Genomic DNA, 19,668 nt, shown 5'->3' on the forward strand with positions numbered 1-19,668 from the left:
CAAATGGACTACAGCATTTCAAGGAAGCAGCTCACCACTATTTCCTCAAGGTTAATGAGGGATAGGTAAAAATGCTGGGCCAGCCTGTGAAGCCAACATCCCATGAATGAACAAAACAAAAATCTATTTTTGATTTAATATCTTTTTGCACATTCCCTCTCTTATCATCATGTTTTAGTACTGCTAAAAAGATGTTATTTTGCCCACTGCGTTTGTTGATGTGAACTAATTGTCGTTGTACTCCTGTCGATAATATGCATTGTTCAAAACCAGTTCCATTCATTACTAAACACTTATAAGAGCAATGTCAATGCACGGGAGGCCTAACTGTGCTTATCTTGTCACTAAATACAGTCATGTGAACCAGGCTTCCACAACAGTGACTGACAATATTGTACTTAAAACATCATTCAATAGGAGAAACTGACATTAAGGGAAAGCACACACACTTCTGTAAAAGTTGTTTTTTGCTTAGACTTTGTGATTTCATACCTCACATAACAACACTTCTTTAATAAGAGTAAGCAGAAACAATTTTTAATTATGAAAAAAACCTGTCTAATTCAATCATTTATTCTGGGAATGTTTCTACTTCCATAGATTTTGTCAAAGCTACTCATTATCAACAGAACAGCATGCAGTTTTAACTGTAGCAACATAAGCCAAAGATTTAGACGGGATCATGTTTAAACTAATTTAGAGAACAAAAGCTATTGTGTGCGAACATTGCAAAGGCTAAAATAATTCTAATTTTTGATGTGAAAGATAGCCAAGCAATGTTACAAATTCTTTTAATAATGAACAAAAAAAAATCAAGGACTTGGTTTGGGAGGACAGTTAGTTAAGAAGAATGACTGACACTATTATTTACTCCTTGATGTTCTGAATGTAATTCATTTTAAACCTGGTTGACCAGGGATATAGATAGAGTAACAGGTTGCCATACTTCCCTATTCTCCACAAAATCACATTCAAAATCATCTCAAAAACAGCCTGGAATGAACTATTTAAATCAAAATGAGATCAAATAATCCTTGCCCATTTTTAACTGATATGCAGGATATGTTTTGGGGTCATAACTTAGTATAATTAAAATGGGACATATAAGATTTACATTAGTGACAGAGACAGGTCACTAAACTGGAATTCAGGTGTAGCATTAGAACAGAAGTTAGATTATTCCAGTTTTGTTTTGACGGTGCTCTACCAAACTCTAGATATCTGACAAAAGGCAGATGAATAAAATACAGAGCTCAGCAATAGATCCTGACTTTAATTACATCAAAAAAACTAATTCAATAACAAAAAAAAGAGAAACTCTGAAAGCCACATTGTGCATAAGTCACTTGTTTATATTTTTAGTTGACACAAGACGTAGAAAAATGTGACTGTCTAAATGACTTCTTCCAGAATGGAAAAGATCAAAAACAGCGTGTTTAAAACAAAAGTTGGTCAAATCTGATGGCGGCAACAATACTTCTAGTCTAAGACTGCTCTAGTGTAGTACTGAGGGAGTATTTTGGATGAGCTATTAAATCAAGGCCCCATCCACTTGCTTGGCATGATGCAAAGGATCCCACAGCACTACTTCAAAGGGCAGTGGAGGAAATATGCCTGTAGCACCAGCTAATACTTATTTTTATTCATTGAGGGAATGTGGGCTTTGCTGGCTGGGAATTGCCCACAGTCAGTTGCCCTTTTAAGGTGACAGTGAATTGTCTTCTTGAACCACTGTAGTCCATTCAGTGTAGGCATGCTCACAATGCTGACAGGGAAGAATTCAAAGATTTTGACTCGGTGACACTGAAGGATAAATTTTAAATTAGCTGACTTGATAACATATCAGCTGATCCAAGTGAAATTCAGAGTACAGTTGATTGATTTATTCAGGCATTTGAGACTATTGCTGTGGAGCTACAATGCCAGGACAACCCATGTCACATGATAACCAGATTGAAGGTATCAAACAATTCGAGCTGTGAAAGCAAAATCTGACTGTCATAGCAGCTCCATAGTACCACTATAGAAAACATCCTAAACTGCAAAACTGGCTCCAAGTTAACCATAAATGCCTTTGCGGGAGACTTATTAGGTTATCTGAAGTCTTGCTCTTTTGACAGAAAAAAAAGGAGTCAGCAGTTCAAGATGTCATGTTGCTTTCACCCTCTGCAAGAGCAACTTAGTCGCACTCCCCGCGCAAATTTTCACATAATTATCCAAAAAAGCATGTTTCAATTTTTACTTACTTTACCATACTTTTTGGCAACGACTCAAGTTTGGATGATTCACTGCATAAAATTGTATTGCTTCATGCCTCCCTTTGATTCTATTGTCAGTCACGTGAAATCAGTGTTTGTTGGTTTTTCCATAACAAACTTAAACATAATGATTCTATGAACAAATGCTCTCCTAAATGTTGCCACTTGACCGCACCTCATTATTTTGTCCAGTTTGGACAATCTCTTTCCTAGTTGGCCAATAAGCACTAACTGAAAAAAATCCTTAACTACATTTCAGAAACTCTCCATTACTATCTCAGAAAATATTGCAACAATTTGAATCTTCTGTTATAACTACCCCAAAGTTTTTGTGCCGTCTGTACTTCCTTGCAAATTGGTTTCTGCTAGTGGATGGCCAATAAAATACACCTATGAATGCAACAATGTCACTACAGTACTAATCAAATAAGCTCTGAACTTGACCTCCTGAGAACACCTTCATTTACAAGCACTGTAATAAATTCTGCCAACCTGCTCCTTTCTTTCGCTAACACATTGGAAACCAAATATTTTTAGATACAAATCTTTCCTTTTTTTGAGCCAGGTCTCCAATATTAGCTTGGTACCATATTCACCTCCATGCCATTTGGGCCTGAAGTTCACCATCTTATTGACCATAATCCATGCATGCCACACATGCAAACATAGAATTTAGTGCATTCACTCTGACTTTAGTTCCATCTAATAATTTATATTTCTTTACCTAATATTAGTTGTTTTTCCTAATTCCTTGTGCACCTTATTCTTCTCTTCAGATATTACATCCTGTTTCCCAAACCCCTGCTAACCAACACTATACTGTACAAACGACCACTTCACTTCTGATGCATTGCGATTCGACTTTAAAAGAAAGGAAGTCAAATATTGCATATTAATACTTAAATTTTCCCTGACCTGGTTCCTAGAATTTAGAAGCAGTTACAACTACTTAGCCGTTTTCTCATACAGAGCATTTGGAACAATGGTCTTAGAACAACATGCCAGATTGAAAATTCAACATCACATCTAATATAAAATGCTCTGGATTTCAAACATCTGTGAACAAATTTGAGATGGTTTATTTCTTCATAAAAAGCATGCAGCTTCAAACAAAATATTGTGAAATTAAAAGAACTACATACCAGTTACATGCAACTGTGATCTTCCATTTTGATTGTTACTTGAACAGGCTGTGGCCATGTCACAGGCTGCAATGTTAGCCTACAACAAAAATGAAACAATATAGGATCAAATATCCACACTTATCTAAATTATCGTATAGAATCCACTGTTACAGTTTATTCTCTGAAGTAGTAAAAATGTAAGTGTGAAAAATTACTTTTATTTATATAGCGCAGCTTGCAATCTCAGATATATTAAAATTACCTCAGAGCCAATGAAGTCCTTTAAGCGTTTTATGCATAGCACAAAGACCATATCTTTTATTTTTTTCTGTATTTTGACTGTTTTTTAATGATTTTTATAATTTTAGACCAAAAAAGGATTGTTGAACAATTGATGCAATGTTTAAAGCGAGTATAGTGACACTAGTTAACTGTTGAAACAGCTGCTTGTTCAAGCAGGAGTGAAAGCCTGGTTTAAGAATGAGCTGAAGCCAAGGAATGTGCAAGAATGGAGCTTTGGCTAACAAGTAGTCAACTGGTCTGTGAACTCGTGATCAGTTATTGATGACAAAGGTCTTCTGTCTGTCAACAACTACATAATTGGCTTCCAGGTGGTTGAATTTTTTTTAGCAGCGTGAATGCTTTTGGCAGAAATCATACCTCTGAGGAGAATCTGTTTATGCACTACAGTAAAAAGCATCTCAAGCCTGAAAATAACCAGTTTATTCCCCCTTTCCAGTCACTGGAAGCTGTGACCTTTCATCAGTAAGTCAGTCAAAGATCATTATAAATGTGAAATAGTGATCCTGTACCTTCGACAAACAAATGAAAATATTAGAAGATCGATCTAGAAGCAGCGAGGTCTGATCAGCACAAGAACCACCTCAGCAAATCCTGTGGTCAGGGATCACCGAAATGCTTTCCTAGTCTTTTCCTCTGCACATATCAGCCAGGTTTTCCTTCTGGTCTGTGCCTATGTGTATGCAGAGTGATGCTTCTAAGAGGTATAATTCATATTCATTCTCTGATCATTCATAACCGTTTATCTGGAGCAACAATCTATTTGTAATTAATAGCAATTCTTGTTAAGTACATAAACTTAGTCCATGCTTTGTGCCAACATGGGATTAAAAGGCAGATAAATTGGATATTGTTAAAATCTTTAACTTTTGTGATGACTTTAAGAATAATAGGGTTAGATTCCCAGTGAAGAATAATAGTAACTGACTGAATTCAGGAAATGCAGCAACCATTTTTAAAGTTTGTTCTTTAACATAACTGAAATAGAAGCATTTATTGCCAATCACTAAATAAAGGTGATGGTGAGCTATGTTCTTGAATCAGTGCAGACTGTGATGCAAATACCATTTTGACCCCAACAGTGAAGCAACTACAATATAATAGAATTCATCAGCTTCCAAATCTCCCCAACACCCCCCACCTCATTCCAGGCCTGGCCTTCCCTCTCCACCCCACCCCCTTAACCTGACCCTACCTGCCCACCTTCTTTGCTATCATTTTGCTATCTGCTCCATCATTCCCACTGACCAATCACAGCAACCTCCTATCTGCATCCATCTATCTCCATCCCAACCACTTTTGCCCAGCTCCACCCCACTCCCTCTTTATTTCTCAGTCCCCTTCCTCTCCCCAATCCTGATGAAAGGTTCCAACCTGAAACATTGACAACCCCTTCTTCTCTGATGCTGCTTGACCTGCTTTGCTTTTCCAGCTCCACTCTTTGTCCACTGACTCTCCAGCATCTGCAGTTCTCACTATTTCCATAGTATACTATCAAATCAGCCAAGATATTTTGTCTTAGGTGGTATCAAATTTCTTGAATATTGTAGGACCCACATTAATCCAAGCAAGTGGAGAGCATTCTATCACATTTAAATGTGCCTTAACAGGCTTTGAAGAGTCAGATGGTGAGTAATATGCTACAAGCTCCCCAGCCTCTGACCTACACTTGAACCTACAGTTTTTACATGCATGATCCAGTTCAAATTATGGTCAAAGCCAATCCCCATGATAGCGCTGGTGGAGAATTTATCTAAAGCAAGCCATTGAAGTCAAGAAGAAATGGATAGATTCTCTCTTCTTTTTAGAACTTGCACACACAGCAAGCTCCCCAAAACACCACAGACCCAATAATAGCAATGATAACACAAAAACCCAAGATTATTATAAATGCGATTGCCCCGGTTGACCCATCATTTATGCCTGCTCCAGCCCCACCAAACTTATCTCCATATACCTTGACACCATACTATTCCCCTTGGTCCAGAATCTCCCCACATACATTTGGAACAATACCCAAGCCATCCACCTCCTCCATGACTTTCGGTTTCCTGGGTCCTAATGTCTCATCTTCACCACAGACATCCAGTCCCTGCAGATGTCCATCAGCCATGACAAAAGCCTCCAAGCCCTCTGTTTCGTCCTCTCCCGCAAACCCAACATGACATAATCATGCGATTGGCTGAACTGGTCCTCACCCTCAACAATTTCTCCTTCGAATCCTCCCACTTCCTTCAAACCAAAGGGGTAGTCATGGATACCCGCATGAGCCCCAGCTATGCCTGCCTCTTCGTCAGGCATGTGAAACAGTCCATCTTCCACTGTTACACCAGCACCATTCCCCACCTTTTCCTCCGCTACATCGATGACTGTATTGCACGAAGAGGTTGAGCAGTTCATCAACTTCACAAACACCTTCCAGCCCGACCTTAAGTTCACCTGGACCATCTCAGACACTCCCTGCCTACCTCCCCCCCCACCCAACCTTCCTAGATCTTTCCAACTCAACATGGACATCTACTTCAAACCCACCAACTCTCAAGGCTACCTGGACTACAGCTTTTCTTACCCTTCTAGAAAAACATTATCCCTTACTCCCAATTCTTCCACCTCTGCCACATCTGCTCCCAGAAGAATCAATTCCATTCCAGAACATCCCAGATGGCCTCCTACTTCAAGGACTGTAATTTCCCCTCCAACATGGTCAACAATGCCCTCCAGCGCATCTTCTCCACTTTCCGCACCTCCACCCCTCCAACATTAAACGAGGATAGAACCACCCTAGTCTTCACCTTCCACCCCACTAATTTCATGGATGCAATGCATCATCCTCCATTTGTCACCTACAGTCAGACCCCACACCAGAGCTATGTTTCCCTCCTCACCCCTTTCAGCATTCCAGAGAGGCCATTCTTTCCGCGACTCCCTGGTTAGGTCCACGCGAGCCCCCGCCAAACAACCCACACTCCACTCCTGGCAACTTCCCTTGCCGCTGCAAGAGGTGTAAAACCTGCACCCACACCTCACCTTCATCCAAGGCCCCAAAGGATCCTTCCACAGCCAGCAGAGATTTTGCTGCATATCCAAACACCACCTCTACACTGTCCGTTGCTCTCGATGTGGTTGCTTCTACATTGGGGAGACAGAATGCCAACCTGCAGAATGTTTCAGAGAACATTCTGAAACATCCGGGACACATGCACCTAACAATCCCACTGCCCTGTGGCCAAACATTTCAATTCCCCCTCCAACTCCACCAAGGACATGCAAGTCCTAGGCCACCTCCACCACCAAATCTTAGCCACCCAACGACTGGAGGAAGAATACCTCACCTTCTGCCTTCGGACACTTAAACCACACAGAATCAAAGTCAATTTCACCAGTTTAATTATCTCCCTCCTCTCACCTTATCCCAGATCCAGCCCTACAACTCAGCACTGCCCTCGAAGTGTCCTATCTGTCCATCTTCCTTCCCACCTGTCCATTCCACCCTATCATCCCAAAGTTCATCTACATTTTGCATTTATAGTTATCTTCCCCCTAGTCCCAGCCCCAACCCCCTTGAGCAGCCCCCCCCCCTCCCCCCACACACACTGCTGAAGAAGAGCTTATGCTCGAAACATACTCTCCTGCTCCTCGGATGCTGCCTGACTGGCTGTGCTTTTCCAGCGCCACAATTTTTGAGTCTGATCTCCAACATCTGCAGTCCTTACATTCCTAGACTAATTATTATGTTGACTAAACCATCAATACTGATCAGGGAAAAGGAATAATTAGATAAGCAGCTTAGAAAACAAATTGTTAATTAAAAATTTTACGAGCAATGCTCATAAAACGTGAACATCTTCTGCTCCATGTCTCAATCGCCCGTATGCTTCCGAAAAAGGTATTGTTTTATGGTGAAGAGAATTAACAAGGTCCTAAGTCACGTTAAGTTATTTTGTTACAACCAACATTTTTGCTGAATGCAGCATAAGAGAAAGCAGTTGGTCATAAAGCCTCTCAAAAGCCTTTTCTACCACTTGATCATATTATGAGTTATCTGATTTCCACTTCAATTGCATTTTCCTGCCTGTTTCCCTTAATCCAATATGTTTCGCATAAAGAAAACACAATAAAAGTACAAACTGACTGTTTGTCAGTTCCTGCAAATACTGTTGAGAGAAGGTGACGGATTCAAGTCCTACTCCAGAGATTCAAGTGCGAAAACTTCAGTCTTGAGGGTCTGCTGTATTATCAGAAGTTATTTCTTTCAAATGATGAATTAAAACTCATCTGCTCTCTACAGTGGATTTAAAAGTTATTGTGGCACTGTTCCAATAAAGAACAATTCCTGATCAAAATGTATCCCTCAAACACTGCTAAAACAGATTATCTGATTGTTCGCACACTTATGAGCAAACTGGCTAGTCCATTTCCTACATTATAACCAGAGACTACACTTCAAGTGTACTTCATTGGTAATAAAGTGTATGGCTATGACATGCACTATATAAATTAAATGTTTTCTTTCTTTTAGTGCTTCATAATGAACAAAGAACATTACAGCACAGGAACAGGCCCTTCGGTCCTCCAAGCCCGCCCTGATCCAAATCATCTGTCTCAATCTGCCGCCTATTTTCTAAGGATCTGCATCCCTTTGCTCCCTACCCATTCATGTATCTGTCTAGATGCATCTTAAATTATGCTATCGTTCCTGCCCCTACCACCTCCAAAGGCAACACATTTTAGGCACCCACAACCTTCTGCGTAAAACACTTTCCACGTATATCACCCCTAAACCTTTCCCCTCTCACTTTGAACTTGTGACCCCTAGCAATGAGTCCCCCACTCTGGGAAAAGGTTTCTTACTATCCACCCTGTCTATGCCTCTCATGATTTTGTAGGCCTCAAATCAGGTCCACCCTCAACCACCTCCTTTCAAATGAAAATAATCCTAACCTACTCAACCTCTTCTGATAGCTAACATGCTCCAGACCAGGCAGCATCCTGGTGAACCTCCTCTGCACCCTCTCCAAAGCATCCATATCCTTTTGGTAATGTGGCAACCAGAACTTTATACAGTATTCCAAATACGACTCAACCAAAGTATCCTATACAACTGTAACAATGACCTGTCAACTCATACTCAATGAAGGAAAGCATGCTGTATGCCTTCTTGACCACTCTACTGACCTGCATTGCCACCTTCAGGGAACAATGGACCTGAACACCCAAATTTCTCTGTACATCAATTTTCTCCAGGACTTTTCCATTTACTGTATAGTTCGCTCTGAAATTGTATCTTCCAAAATGCAACGCCTTGCATTTGTCCGGATTGAACTCCATCTGCCATTTCTCCGTTCAATTCTCCAGTACGTCTATATTCTGCTGTATTCTCTGACAGTTCCCTTCATTATCTGCTACTCCAGCAATCTTAGTGTCATCTACAAACTTGCTAATAAGGCAACTTAAACCTTTCTCCAACTTATTTATGTATATCACAAACAACAGTGGTCCCAGCACTGATCCCTGTGAGACACCACTAGACACAGGTCTCAATTTTGAGAAGCTCCTTTCGACTACTACTCGTTGTCTCCTGTTGCCAAACCAGTTCTCTATCCAACTGGCTAGAACACCCTGGATCCCATGCAACTTCACCTTCATCAACCTACCATAGGGAACCTTATCAAACACCTCACTAAAGTCCATGTATATGACATCTACACCCCTTACCTCAATCAACTTTGTCACCTCTTCAAATAATGGTTTATTCAAAAGGGGCCTGAATCAACTTGTTTCCACAAAGTTACTGGTAAAGATAACTCATCCTTTTCAAATTTAGTTAGAAATTCAGAAATTGGGACTCTTACAATTTTGAGTTTTAACAAAATAATGTGGTGTTTCAGGTTACAGGGAACAATACTTTAACTGAATCCTCCAACATTTAATTCATCACGAAGTAATAAATGAATTAGAAAATATTTGCATTATTATAATTTTGCAAAGATTAACAGTTTTTTAAAATCATAAAATGGGCAGCATTAAATCTGACTACTGGATAACATGTCATGTCAACTACTCTTTACATATTTGAAACAGGATGATCTAATTTTTAAAAAAAATGGAAGTCACTGCATACTCCTGTATCTATCCATAAAATGAATTCACCTAAATATGTAACATGGCACACAAATGAAAGATTAAATGCCTGTCAGTCTGCTATCAAAGCTCCATTGGTCTTGAACTCCAAGACATTTAAGCTTATCTCATGGTAATATAAAGTATTGCCACATATTGTGATACACCACAGATTATATTGCATAACTCACCATGTTAACAGAACAGATATTAACTCAGAACTTTATAATGCAATGCAGCTTACAAGAAAAAAATTCTGTATTCAAAGATAAAACGTAAGTTATTTTTGAAACTTTTTTATATAGTATATATTTATGCATGGAGTCAAACTACATTCACTGGGTATTTGCACCAAGTAACCAAACATCTTTACAAAACAGTCAGTGCCTGATACAAGATCATTCAGCCCGGTTTATATCTGAATCTATTTCCAAGTCTCTCAGTGGTTAGCACCGCTGCCTCATAGTGCCAGGGAGCCAGGTTCAATTCCACCTTTGGAAGACTGTGTGGAGATGGCACATTGTCCCCGTGGCCACATAGGTTTCTTGTGGGTGCTCTGGTTTCCTCCCACAGTCCAAATATTAGGTTAGGTGCAATGGACATTCTAAATAGCCCATGTGCCCAGGGATGCGCAGGGTAGTGATTAGCCATGAGAAATACAGGGTTACAGGGATAGGGTAGAGGTTGGGCCTGGGAGGTTGCTCTTTGGTGAGGCAATGTGTACTTGATGGGCCAAATGGCCTGCTTCCACACTGTAGAAATTCTACTATTCTATGTCTCTGCAGATTTACTAATATTTGTTGGCATTACATGCACTAAACTGTATCGCAAGGGATGTAACATTTTAAATCATTCTTAGATTTGCTAGATTAAAAAGGTGTTTATATTCTTTATGAGGAAGGTTTTGCTAAGTTTCCACTGATGAAGGTACCACTTATTTCAGTCTATGATATAGAAAAGAATCAACAAAATAAAAAAAACAGGCACAGTATTTCCATGGCTCCTGTGGAAACTGATAGTCACCGTCCCCACAGAATTCACATAAACAGCTATGAAAAGAAGGTTAATAACAAAGACAAGACCTATGCAATATATTACGGAGTATTTAAAAGTGCTCCAACCATTCCCAAACATACAGACAGAATGTATGTAACCTATTTTCCTCCTAGTGCCATACTTTAAAGTGATGGTAGCAATTGAGGGAGTAATTGCAAATTATTAGAGGATTTTAAAGATATTCTTGGAATATGAACAAGGTTCCTTTCCCCAGCCCTAATTGTGCCGAGACATGATTGGTCTCTGCTTGAACAATTTCATTCCCTGTGGCAATGGTGCTCCAACAGTAGTAGGAAAGTTGGAGATTCAGGAAACAAAGAAAGTATTGAGATATACAAGTATCGACCCACCAAGGACCGCAGCAATTTAAGGCAGCAACTCATCACCACCTTCCGCAGGGCAACTAGAAATGAGCAATAACTGCTAACCTAGCCATGAACAAATATAATGTCAAATAGCATGCAACTGCTAACAGGAAAGAATAGGCTGTTGAAGTAACCTCGCTTATTTATAGCGGCGTACTTCATATGGACTGTAGTGCTTACTACAGCCTTAGTATGCTGATACCTGGATTGGGGAGTTGGGTGTTCTAGCTATTGTGCTAAATCATGGGAATACTGGTAGAAAGTGAGGACTGCAGATGCTGGAGAATAGAGCTGAAAAATGTGTTGCTGGAAAAGCACAGCAGGTCAGGCAGCATCCAAGGAGCAGGAGAATCGACGTTTCGGGCATAAGCCCTTCTTCAGGAATGAGGAAGGTGTGCCAAGCAGGCGAAGATAAAAGGTAGGGAGGAGGGACATGGGAGAGGGGCGTTGGGAATGCGATAGGTGGAAGGAGGTTAAGGTGAGGGTGTGGGGGCAGAGAGGTCAGGAAGATGATTGCGAGTCAAGAAGGCAGTGCTGACTCAGAGGGTTGGGACTGAGATAAGGTGGTGGGGGGGGGGGGGGGGGAAGGAATGAGGAAGCTGGATAAATCTGCATTCAACCCTTGTGGTTGGAGGGCTCCTAGGCAGAAGATGAGTCACTCTTCCTCCAGGCATCGTGTGGCCAGGGTTTGGCGATGGAGTCGTCCAAGGACCTGCATGTCATTGGCGGAGGGGGAGTTAAAGTGTTCAGCCACTGGGCGGTTGGGTTGGTTGGTCCGGGTGTCGCAGAGGTGTTCCCTGAAACATTCCGCAAGTAGGCGGCCTGTCTCCCCAATGTAGAGGCGGCCACATTGGGTGCAGCTGATGCAGTAAATGATGTGTGTGGAGGTGCAGGTGAATTTGTGATGGATATGGAAGGATGCCTTGGGGCCTTGGAGGGGAGTGAGGGGGGAGGTGTGGGCGCAATTTTTGCATTTCTTGCGGTTGCAGGGAAAGGTGCCAGGAGGGGAGGTTGGGTTGGTGGGGGGTGTGGACCTGACAAGGGAGTCACGGAGGGAGTGGTCTTTCCGGAACGCTGATAGGGGAGGGGAGGGAAATATATCCTTGGTGGTGGGGTCTGTTTGGAGGTGGCGGAAATGACTAAGGATGATACGAGGTTGGTGGGGTGGTAGGTGGGATGGTAGGTGAGGACCAGTGGGGTTCTTTCCTGGTGGCGATTGGAGGGGCGGGGTTCAAGGGCGGAGGAGCGGGAAGTGGAGGAGATGCAGTGGACAGCATTGACAACCACGTCTGAGGGGAAATTGCGGTCTTTGAAGGAGGCGGCCATCTGGGTTGTTCGGTATTGGAATTGGTCCTCCTGGGAGCAGATGCGGCGGAGGCAAAGGAATTGGGAATACGGGATGGCGTTTTTACAGGGCCAGGGTGGGAGGAGGTGTAATCTAGGTAGCTGAGGGAGTCGGTCGGTTTATAGTAAATGTCCGTGTTGAGTCGGTTGCCCGAGATAGAAATAGAGAGGTCAAGTAAGGGGAGGGAGGAATCAGAGACAGTCCAGGTAAATGTGAGGTCGGGGTGGAAGGTGTAAGTAAAGTGGATGAACTGTTCAACCAGGTAATATTGGTGCTGAGCAAGTATTCAGCTCCAACAACAGTCAAAAAGCGTGACATCATCCAGGACAAAGCAACCTGCTTTAGTGACACCACGTCCACTCCCTCCAAAATCAACATACCACCTATAAGATGCATCGCAGAAATGCACCAAGGCTCCTTAAACAAAACCTTTTAAACCCAGGATCACCTCCATGGAAGTCAGGGGTAGCAGATATTTGGGAACACCCCCCACCAAGCCACTCACCACTCAGACTGATATTTATTGCCAATCCTTCAGCGTTGCTGGGTCAAAATCCTAGAACTCTTTCCCTAATGGCATTGTGAATCTATCTACAGCACAAGGACTCCTGCAGTTCAAGGTAGCAGCTCACCATCACCCTCTCACAAACTAAGAAATGGCCAATAAACGCTGATTCAACCTACAATGACCACGTGAATGATTTTTTTTAAAACTCCATCATTGATAACATTGGGCTTCTTCAAATATTACAAAGGTGGGATGTGTACACTCTTTCTTCAAACTTGCTACTCCTGGTCACATCACAAATGTAATTATGTCACCAAGTCACAATAAGGCCAATTGGATGTTTTCTTTATAAGACTTAGAATAAAAAAGATCAATCGACCAATGCCTTTCATAAATGCAAAATTATTGAATCATCATAAGCCAGAACTTATTCCACTAGGATTAGGAATGGATTAACAGACATCGCTTTTAATATGAAAATAAAAATGTTTTCTCCTCTAAATAATCCAAAAAACACACACACACCAATTAAAATGAAAAGAACTTCACTCTGCAGGCATTCGCTGAGGAAAACAAATCACTTATGGCCAATAACCACTAGTCTTCTTGAAGGAAACAAAAGAATAAAAGGTGCAGAATGTTTAAATACTTGTCAGTCTGGCAATTTGACAGAGTCTGGTCAACAGATACAGCAGTTGTCTTTGGTATCTTAGATGGCAGTTTCCTCACGAAACGCACGACAGAGGAACCCCAATTATCTGGATATCAGTTATCCAAAGAAACTCCCAAGGTCCCGTAAAAACATTACATCAAAGAAGTGTTACTAACATTGGTGCGACGATGGTCTCTTTTGCTTACAATGCTTAAAAGTGAATTTGGCTTACTGAAATGCCGCCGTGAAGAGTCCTGGACATCGACGAGCACCCAGGCACTGTCCCCAAATGCCTGACCTCCCTCCAAACAAACAGGCAGAATGACAATCTGAGCACTGAAAATGTTCAAATAAAGACCCCAGATAATCTCTCCAATATTGTCCTGCACAGGGGAGAGTGCGAGGTGGGGGGGCGGGAAAGAAGAAGAACGCGTGAGAGAGCGAGAGCATTCACACCCAAATGCAGCAGCAGTCTTGCTATTGGAGGCTACTCCAGTTGCCATCTCCATTCCGTTACCTCATTTGGTTCTGGAGTCCCACTGGGAGAAGAGATAAGAGGCATGTGGCCACTTCACTCCATCTGCCAGCTCAAAACCTGAAGAATTGAAAGCACGGGGAAGCAGGGCAGGGAACAGTTCACTGACCCACTGTGCTGCTGAACGGGGAGCGAACTCAGCAAGTGTTCACTCTGTCAATCCCACTGAAGTGAAACAGCGGTGGGGAGAGGATTCAGCAATGCTGCAGGTCCCTTACACACGTGTGTATGCCCAGAAATAACCCCCCAGTCAGAGAGAGGGAGCAAGGCAGGCACAGAGAGGAAAAAGGAAACATCAGAAAACTGAGTCCCAGAGGCACTGAATCAGTCATCTGAATAATCAAATATCCAAACAAAATACTGCCTGCCCATCTCGTTCAGATAATCGAGGTTCCTCTGTATTTAGTAGTCCTCCAGTTGCTCTTCTAGAAGATGATAATTAGATTTCACACTGGATTCAAACACTGCCCTTCAAACACAGGAGAGATTAGCAGAGTGGTCTGTCCTTCTGAACGTATTCCCCAACTGAAAATTAAAGCATTCAATTGCCTGCAAAAGACTCTTCAAACAGAACAGCCAGAAAATCCAGTCAGATTACCTCCAGTAAACACGTTCACTAATTAGGTGAAGCCATGTGGTTTCCAAGTAATATCGTGTTTAATGAAAAATTCCAATGTGGCTTTTCATCCACCTTACTTTTTGGAAAAAAAAGCAGTGTTTGCTGACACCAGCAACTGTGACTGTCCACATGTGCTCAGAAATGTACATGCGCACAGTTCCAAATACAAAATGTCATCATGTAGAATTTGAGAGAGATACCACATGCAGGTAGAATAATGTTCATGCACAGAGAAGAGTTTGTGATTCTGAAATGGGCTCAGCAGTAGGTTGGTATTAAACATGCCCGAAGAGGGAAGCAGCCATGGAGGTGACATGCTCCTTCTCTCCGCTCAGGCCCCAGTTCTCTGCAGATTGGATCCAGTTCCCCAGGTCCCAACTTCCTCACCCCTCTATTCTCCTGAATCCCAATCTGCCCCTCCTCCTATCCTCTTTCTAGGTCCCAATCATTCCTTTCCCAAGGCCATATTCTCTCCCTACCCCTCAAAATAATTTGCATGTTCACACGTGAATTAAAGTGGCATACTGCATTTGTGCACTGGTGTCAGAAAACACAGCCTTTAAAAAATTCCATGCATCTCCACAGAATATGAAATTAATCCATTCGCCCACAAGCTTTCAAACCGAAAGTCCACAAAAAACTGAAACCTTCATATCACCTACACCTTTGCACAAAAAAAAAATTTCAAATGAATTTCATCACAAGACGAGGACAGAGATAAAAACAATGGAGACAAGTTTTAAGTGAAATGTCTGTCGTTTCAAACTTCATTGAAATAACTTGGTATATTGATTTTTGAACTTTTCAATAAAGGTCAAGGAATTTGATCTGTATATACCAATGTTTCCCTGTAGGAATATCTAAGAGCCAGTAGTAATCCCAGGGGGTCTTTTTCCACTGCAGCACATCTTTTTTTCTTGCCAATTTGTGTGTTTGGAAAACTATAACATTGGCTTCTCTATACCTGACTAATCATCCTATAACAACATCTACACCAAGTCACTACCATTGATTATTATCTTGAAGCATTTAATGAAGTTAGGGTAGCCAACACTTGTTCATTAATCAAAATGGCTTGCCTGGGACTAGCCTGACCACATTACTTAGATTTACTACAAGTCAAAGTCAATCAGTAGAGCACCTATAATTATAAATAAACCACCCCAAAAATGTCAAATATCTTCCTTCATTCTAGGGCCAGAGAACTCCACTAAAGCTTGTGCTTTTACAGCTCCTTGCAGCACTTATCCTTATCCTCATATGTCCAAAGTAGATCATACTTTTGTAGACTCATTTCTGGCAAAGCTTATCACTTTATCAACTGATTCCAATTTTCTCAATCGAACTTTCAAATGTTGCTTCCAAGTGTCACTGTGTACGAGTAGATAATTAAGGTAAACCAGAGTTAGGAACACTGGTCACCATTTGACTTATTAGTTTCTGGGAAGTGATTGGCGCAGTTTATGGCTCAAATGGCATTACTCAGCATTGGAAAAGTTTAGGGCAATGAAGGCTAATATCTGCTTAGTTCAGAGTAGTAAAGGAACCTGCCAATATCCCTCGATTAATCTTTGTTCAGAAATCTGTAGTTTCATTCTAGAGAAAACAAAAATCAAGATATTCTAACACAGAATGAAGGAGTAATGTACTGCTGGAGGTCACGTCTTTCGGGTGAGATGTTAAATTGCAGCTCCATCTGCTCTCTCCAATAGGTAAAAAAGATCCTTCGACTCTATTACTTAGAATAGTAGAGTATTAGCTCTAGTGCCCTAGTCAATACTTAGCATTGCAATAATATATTACCTCAGCATTACCAAATTTCTGTTTATGGGAGCCCGCAGTATGAAGTAACAAAGAACAAAAAATTTACAGCCCAAGAACAGGCCCTTCGACCCTCCAAGCCTGAGCCGATCCAAATCTGCTGTCTAAACCTGTCGCCCAATTCCTAAGCATCTGCATCCCTCTGCTCCCCACTACTCATGCATCTGTCCAGACGCATCTTAAATGAATCTACCGTGTTTACCTCTACCACTTCTGCTGGCAACGTGTTCCAGGCACCTACCACCCTCCGCGTAAAGTACTTGCCTTTAAACTTTTCACCTCTCACCTTGAAAGCATAACCTCTCATTATTGAATCCCTCACCTTGGGGGAAAAAAACTTATCTCTATCTAACCTGTCTATACCCTTCATGAATTTGTAGACCTCAGTCAGGTTCCCCGTCAATCTCCTTTCTTCTAATGAAAACAAACCTAACCTACTCAACCTCTCTTCATAGCTAGCACCATCCATACCAGGCAACATCCTCGTAAACCTTTTCTGCACCCACTCCAAAGCGCCCACATCCTTTTGGTAATGTGGGGAACAGAACTGTACACAATATTCAAAATGCAGCCGAACCAACGTCATGTACAATTTTAACATGACATGCTAGCTCGTGTACTCAATACCTCATCCAATGAAGGAAAGCATACCATATGCCTTTTTGACCACTCTACCCACCTGTACAGCAACTTTCAGGGTACAATGAACCTGAACTCCCAGATCGCTCTGCTCATCAACTTTTCACAAGGCTCTTCTGTTTACTGTATAATTCGCTCTAGAATTAGACTTCCCAAAATGCATCACCTCACATTTGCCTGGATTGAACTCCATCTGCCACTGTTCCGCCCAACTCTCCAGTCTATATCCTCCTATATTCTTTGACAGTCCCCTATGCTTTCTGCTACTCGTGTCATCTGCAAACTTACTGATCATACCAACAATGCCCTCTTCCAGATCATTTATGTGTATCACAAATAACAGTGGCCCCAGCACTGATCCCTGTGGAACACCACTGGTCACCTTTCTCCACTTCAAGAAACTCCCTTCAACTACTACTGTCTCCTGTTGCTCAACCAGTTCTTCATCCACCTAGCTAAAATACCCTGCACACCATGTGACTTCACTTTCTCTATTAGTTTATCATGGGGAACCTTATCAAACGCCTTACTAAAGTCCATGTTTATGACAGCTACAGCCCTTCCTTCATCCATCAACTTGGTCACTTCCTTAAAGAACTCAAGTTGGTAAAGCACAATCTCCCCCGCACAAAACTGTGTAGCCTATCACTGATAGGCCCATTCTTTTCTAAATATAAATAGATTTTATCCCTCAGTACCTTCTCCAGCAACTTTCCCACCACTGACATCAGGTTCACTGCTCGCAATATCCCTACTACCCTTCTTGTACAGGGGGACAACACAAGCAAGCCTCCAGTCCTCCGGCACCTCACCTGTGTTTGCAGTGTGGAAATGACTTCTGCATTTCCCATATTAAACCAGACTTCTTTTAAAATTCACTATCACCAGCTAGGCCAGTATTTATTGCTCATCCTTTATTACCCAGAGGGCAGAGTCAACCATATTGCTAAGGGTCTGAAGTCACATGCACACCAAATCAAGAAAGATGACAGCTTATTCCCTGAAGAAAATCAATGTACCAGATGGATTTTTTTCCAACAATTGAAAACATATTCTTGGTCACCATTAGACTCTTAATTCCAGATTTTCATTGAATTCAAATTCCATCGTCCACCATATTGAGATTTGAATGCAGGTCCCCAGAACGTAGGATCTCTGGATTAATAGTCCAGCATTAATACCACTGGCCATCACTTCTCATATTGTACATTAAAAGTACTTAATTGGCTGCAAAGTGTTTTATGACATCATGGAAGCCTAAAAAAATGCAAGTTTTTATTTCATAGTCAAAAGGTGTATTTAGTAAGACATGCCATGTTGAAACAACAGAAGCATTATGCCATGTAATGCATAATGTATTAAGTCATAGCTGATACCTTGTCAAAGCTGTTACAATCTCCAAAGTCACCATGTATTTAAAAAAAAGAGATAGGAATATCCCAGCAACTGTTGAAAAGAATTGCACAGCAAGACTGCACTTGTACATTTAAATGCATTGACTGTAACAACAAAAATCAACTCTGAAACCATTATTTAGTAGACAATGCATTCACAAAGTACAGAAAAGAAACTTTCCCAATTTTCTTATCACGGCTACAACAGGGTGATTCTTCCAGTAACTTTTTAAATAGGCCCTTTAATCAATCTCCCGAATACAATCTCCACAGATAGTTCCAAGTTAGTGCAATAATTTGTGTTACATATTTGTTCCGATGAAGCAGAAGTCAGCCATTCAGACCACAGAGTCTGCTCTGCCATTCAATTACATCATGGTTGATCTGATAATTCGTCAACCTCACTTACCTGCCTTTTCCCCAGAATCTCGATTCCCTTACTGACTAAAGGTCTGTCTCAGTTATGAATATACTTAATGATCAAAACTTAACAGCCCTTTGTGATAAAGAATTCCACAGATTCATTACCCTCTCAAAGACGAACTTTCCTTGATCTTTAACATCTCTTCAAATAGGAAATTCAATCTCACTGGCATTCTGCTTGGTGGTTACACAAAAACAGTGCTCTCCTTTGCTTTACACAACAGCTGCTGTTTTTTGGTCTACCTCTTCAGTTTGACCAAGACTAGGAGTCTGTACCCAAAACAAAAAGCTGTACCTTGTATGCTCCTACGTCAAAATATGAAAACCACCACGAAGTTCTATGGCTTTTAAGTTTTCTTTCTATCTTCATGACAACCAAATCATAGACTTGGCTCTGGGCAGACACTGGCCCGATTGTCATTCAGCAGTTCATGAGATACTGCCTTAGTTTAAAGTTAATTGAAAACACCATCTTTTAAGACTTGCTATTACAACCCAATGCTCTATAA

At 41.4% G+C, this 19,668-nt stretch overlaps 1 protein-coding gene across 4 annotated transcripts in view; it reads right to left on the bottom strand.

Annotated features, from left to right (window-relative positions):
* Positions 1-19,668, bottom strand: part of LOC140477078 (NEDD4-like E3 ubiquitin-protein ligase WWP1) — a 151,972-nt gene that overhangs the window by 69,741 nt on the left and 62,563 nt on the right. For all 4 annotated transcript variants that reach the window (XM_072570304.1, XM_072570306.1, XM_072570305.1 and 1 more), the window contains one exon: positions 3,401-3,479. In XM_072570304.1, the coding sequence (XP_072426405.1) occupies positions 3,401-3,458 (58 nt within the window). In that variant the 5' untranslated portion in view covers positions 3,459-3,479. Of the gene's footprint in view, positions 1-3,400; positions 3,480-19,668 lie in introns of those variants that run through there.

The sequence above is a fragment of the Chiloscyllium punctatum genome, chromosome 5, assembly GCF_047496795.1.
Source record: "Chiloscyllium punctatum isolate Juve2018m chromosome 5, sChiPun1.3, whole genome shotgun sequence".
In the NCBI taxonomy this organism is placed as follows: Eukaryota; Metazoa; Chordata; class Chondrichthyes; order Orectolobiformes; family Hemiscylliidae; genus Chiloscyllium; species Chiloscyllium punctatum.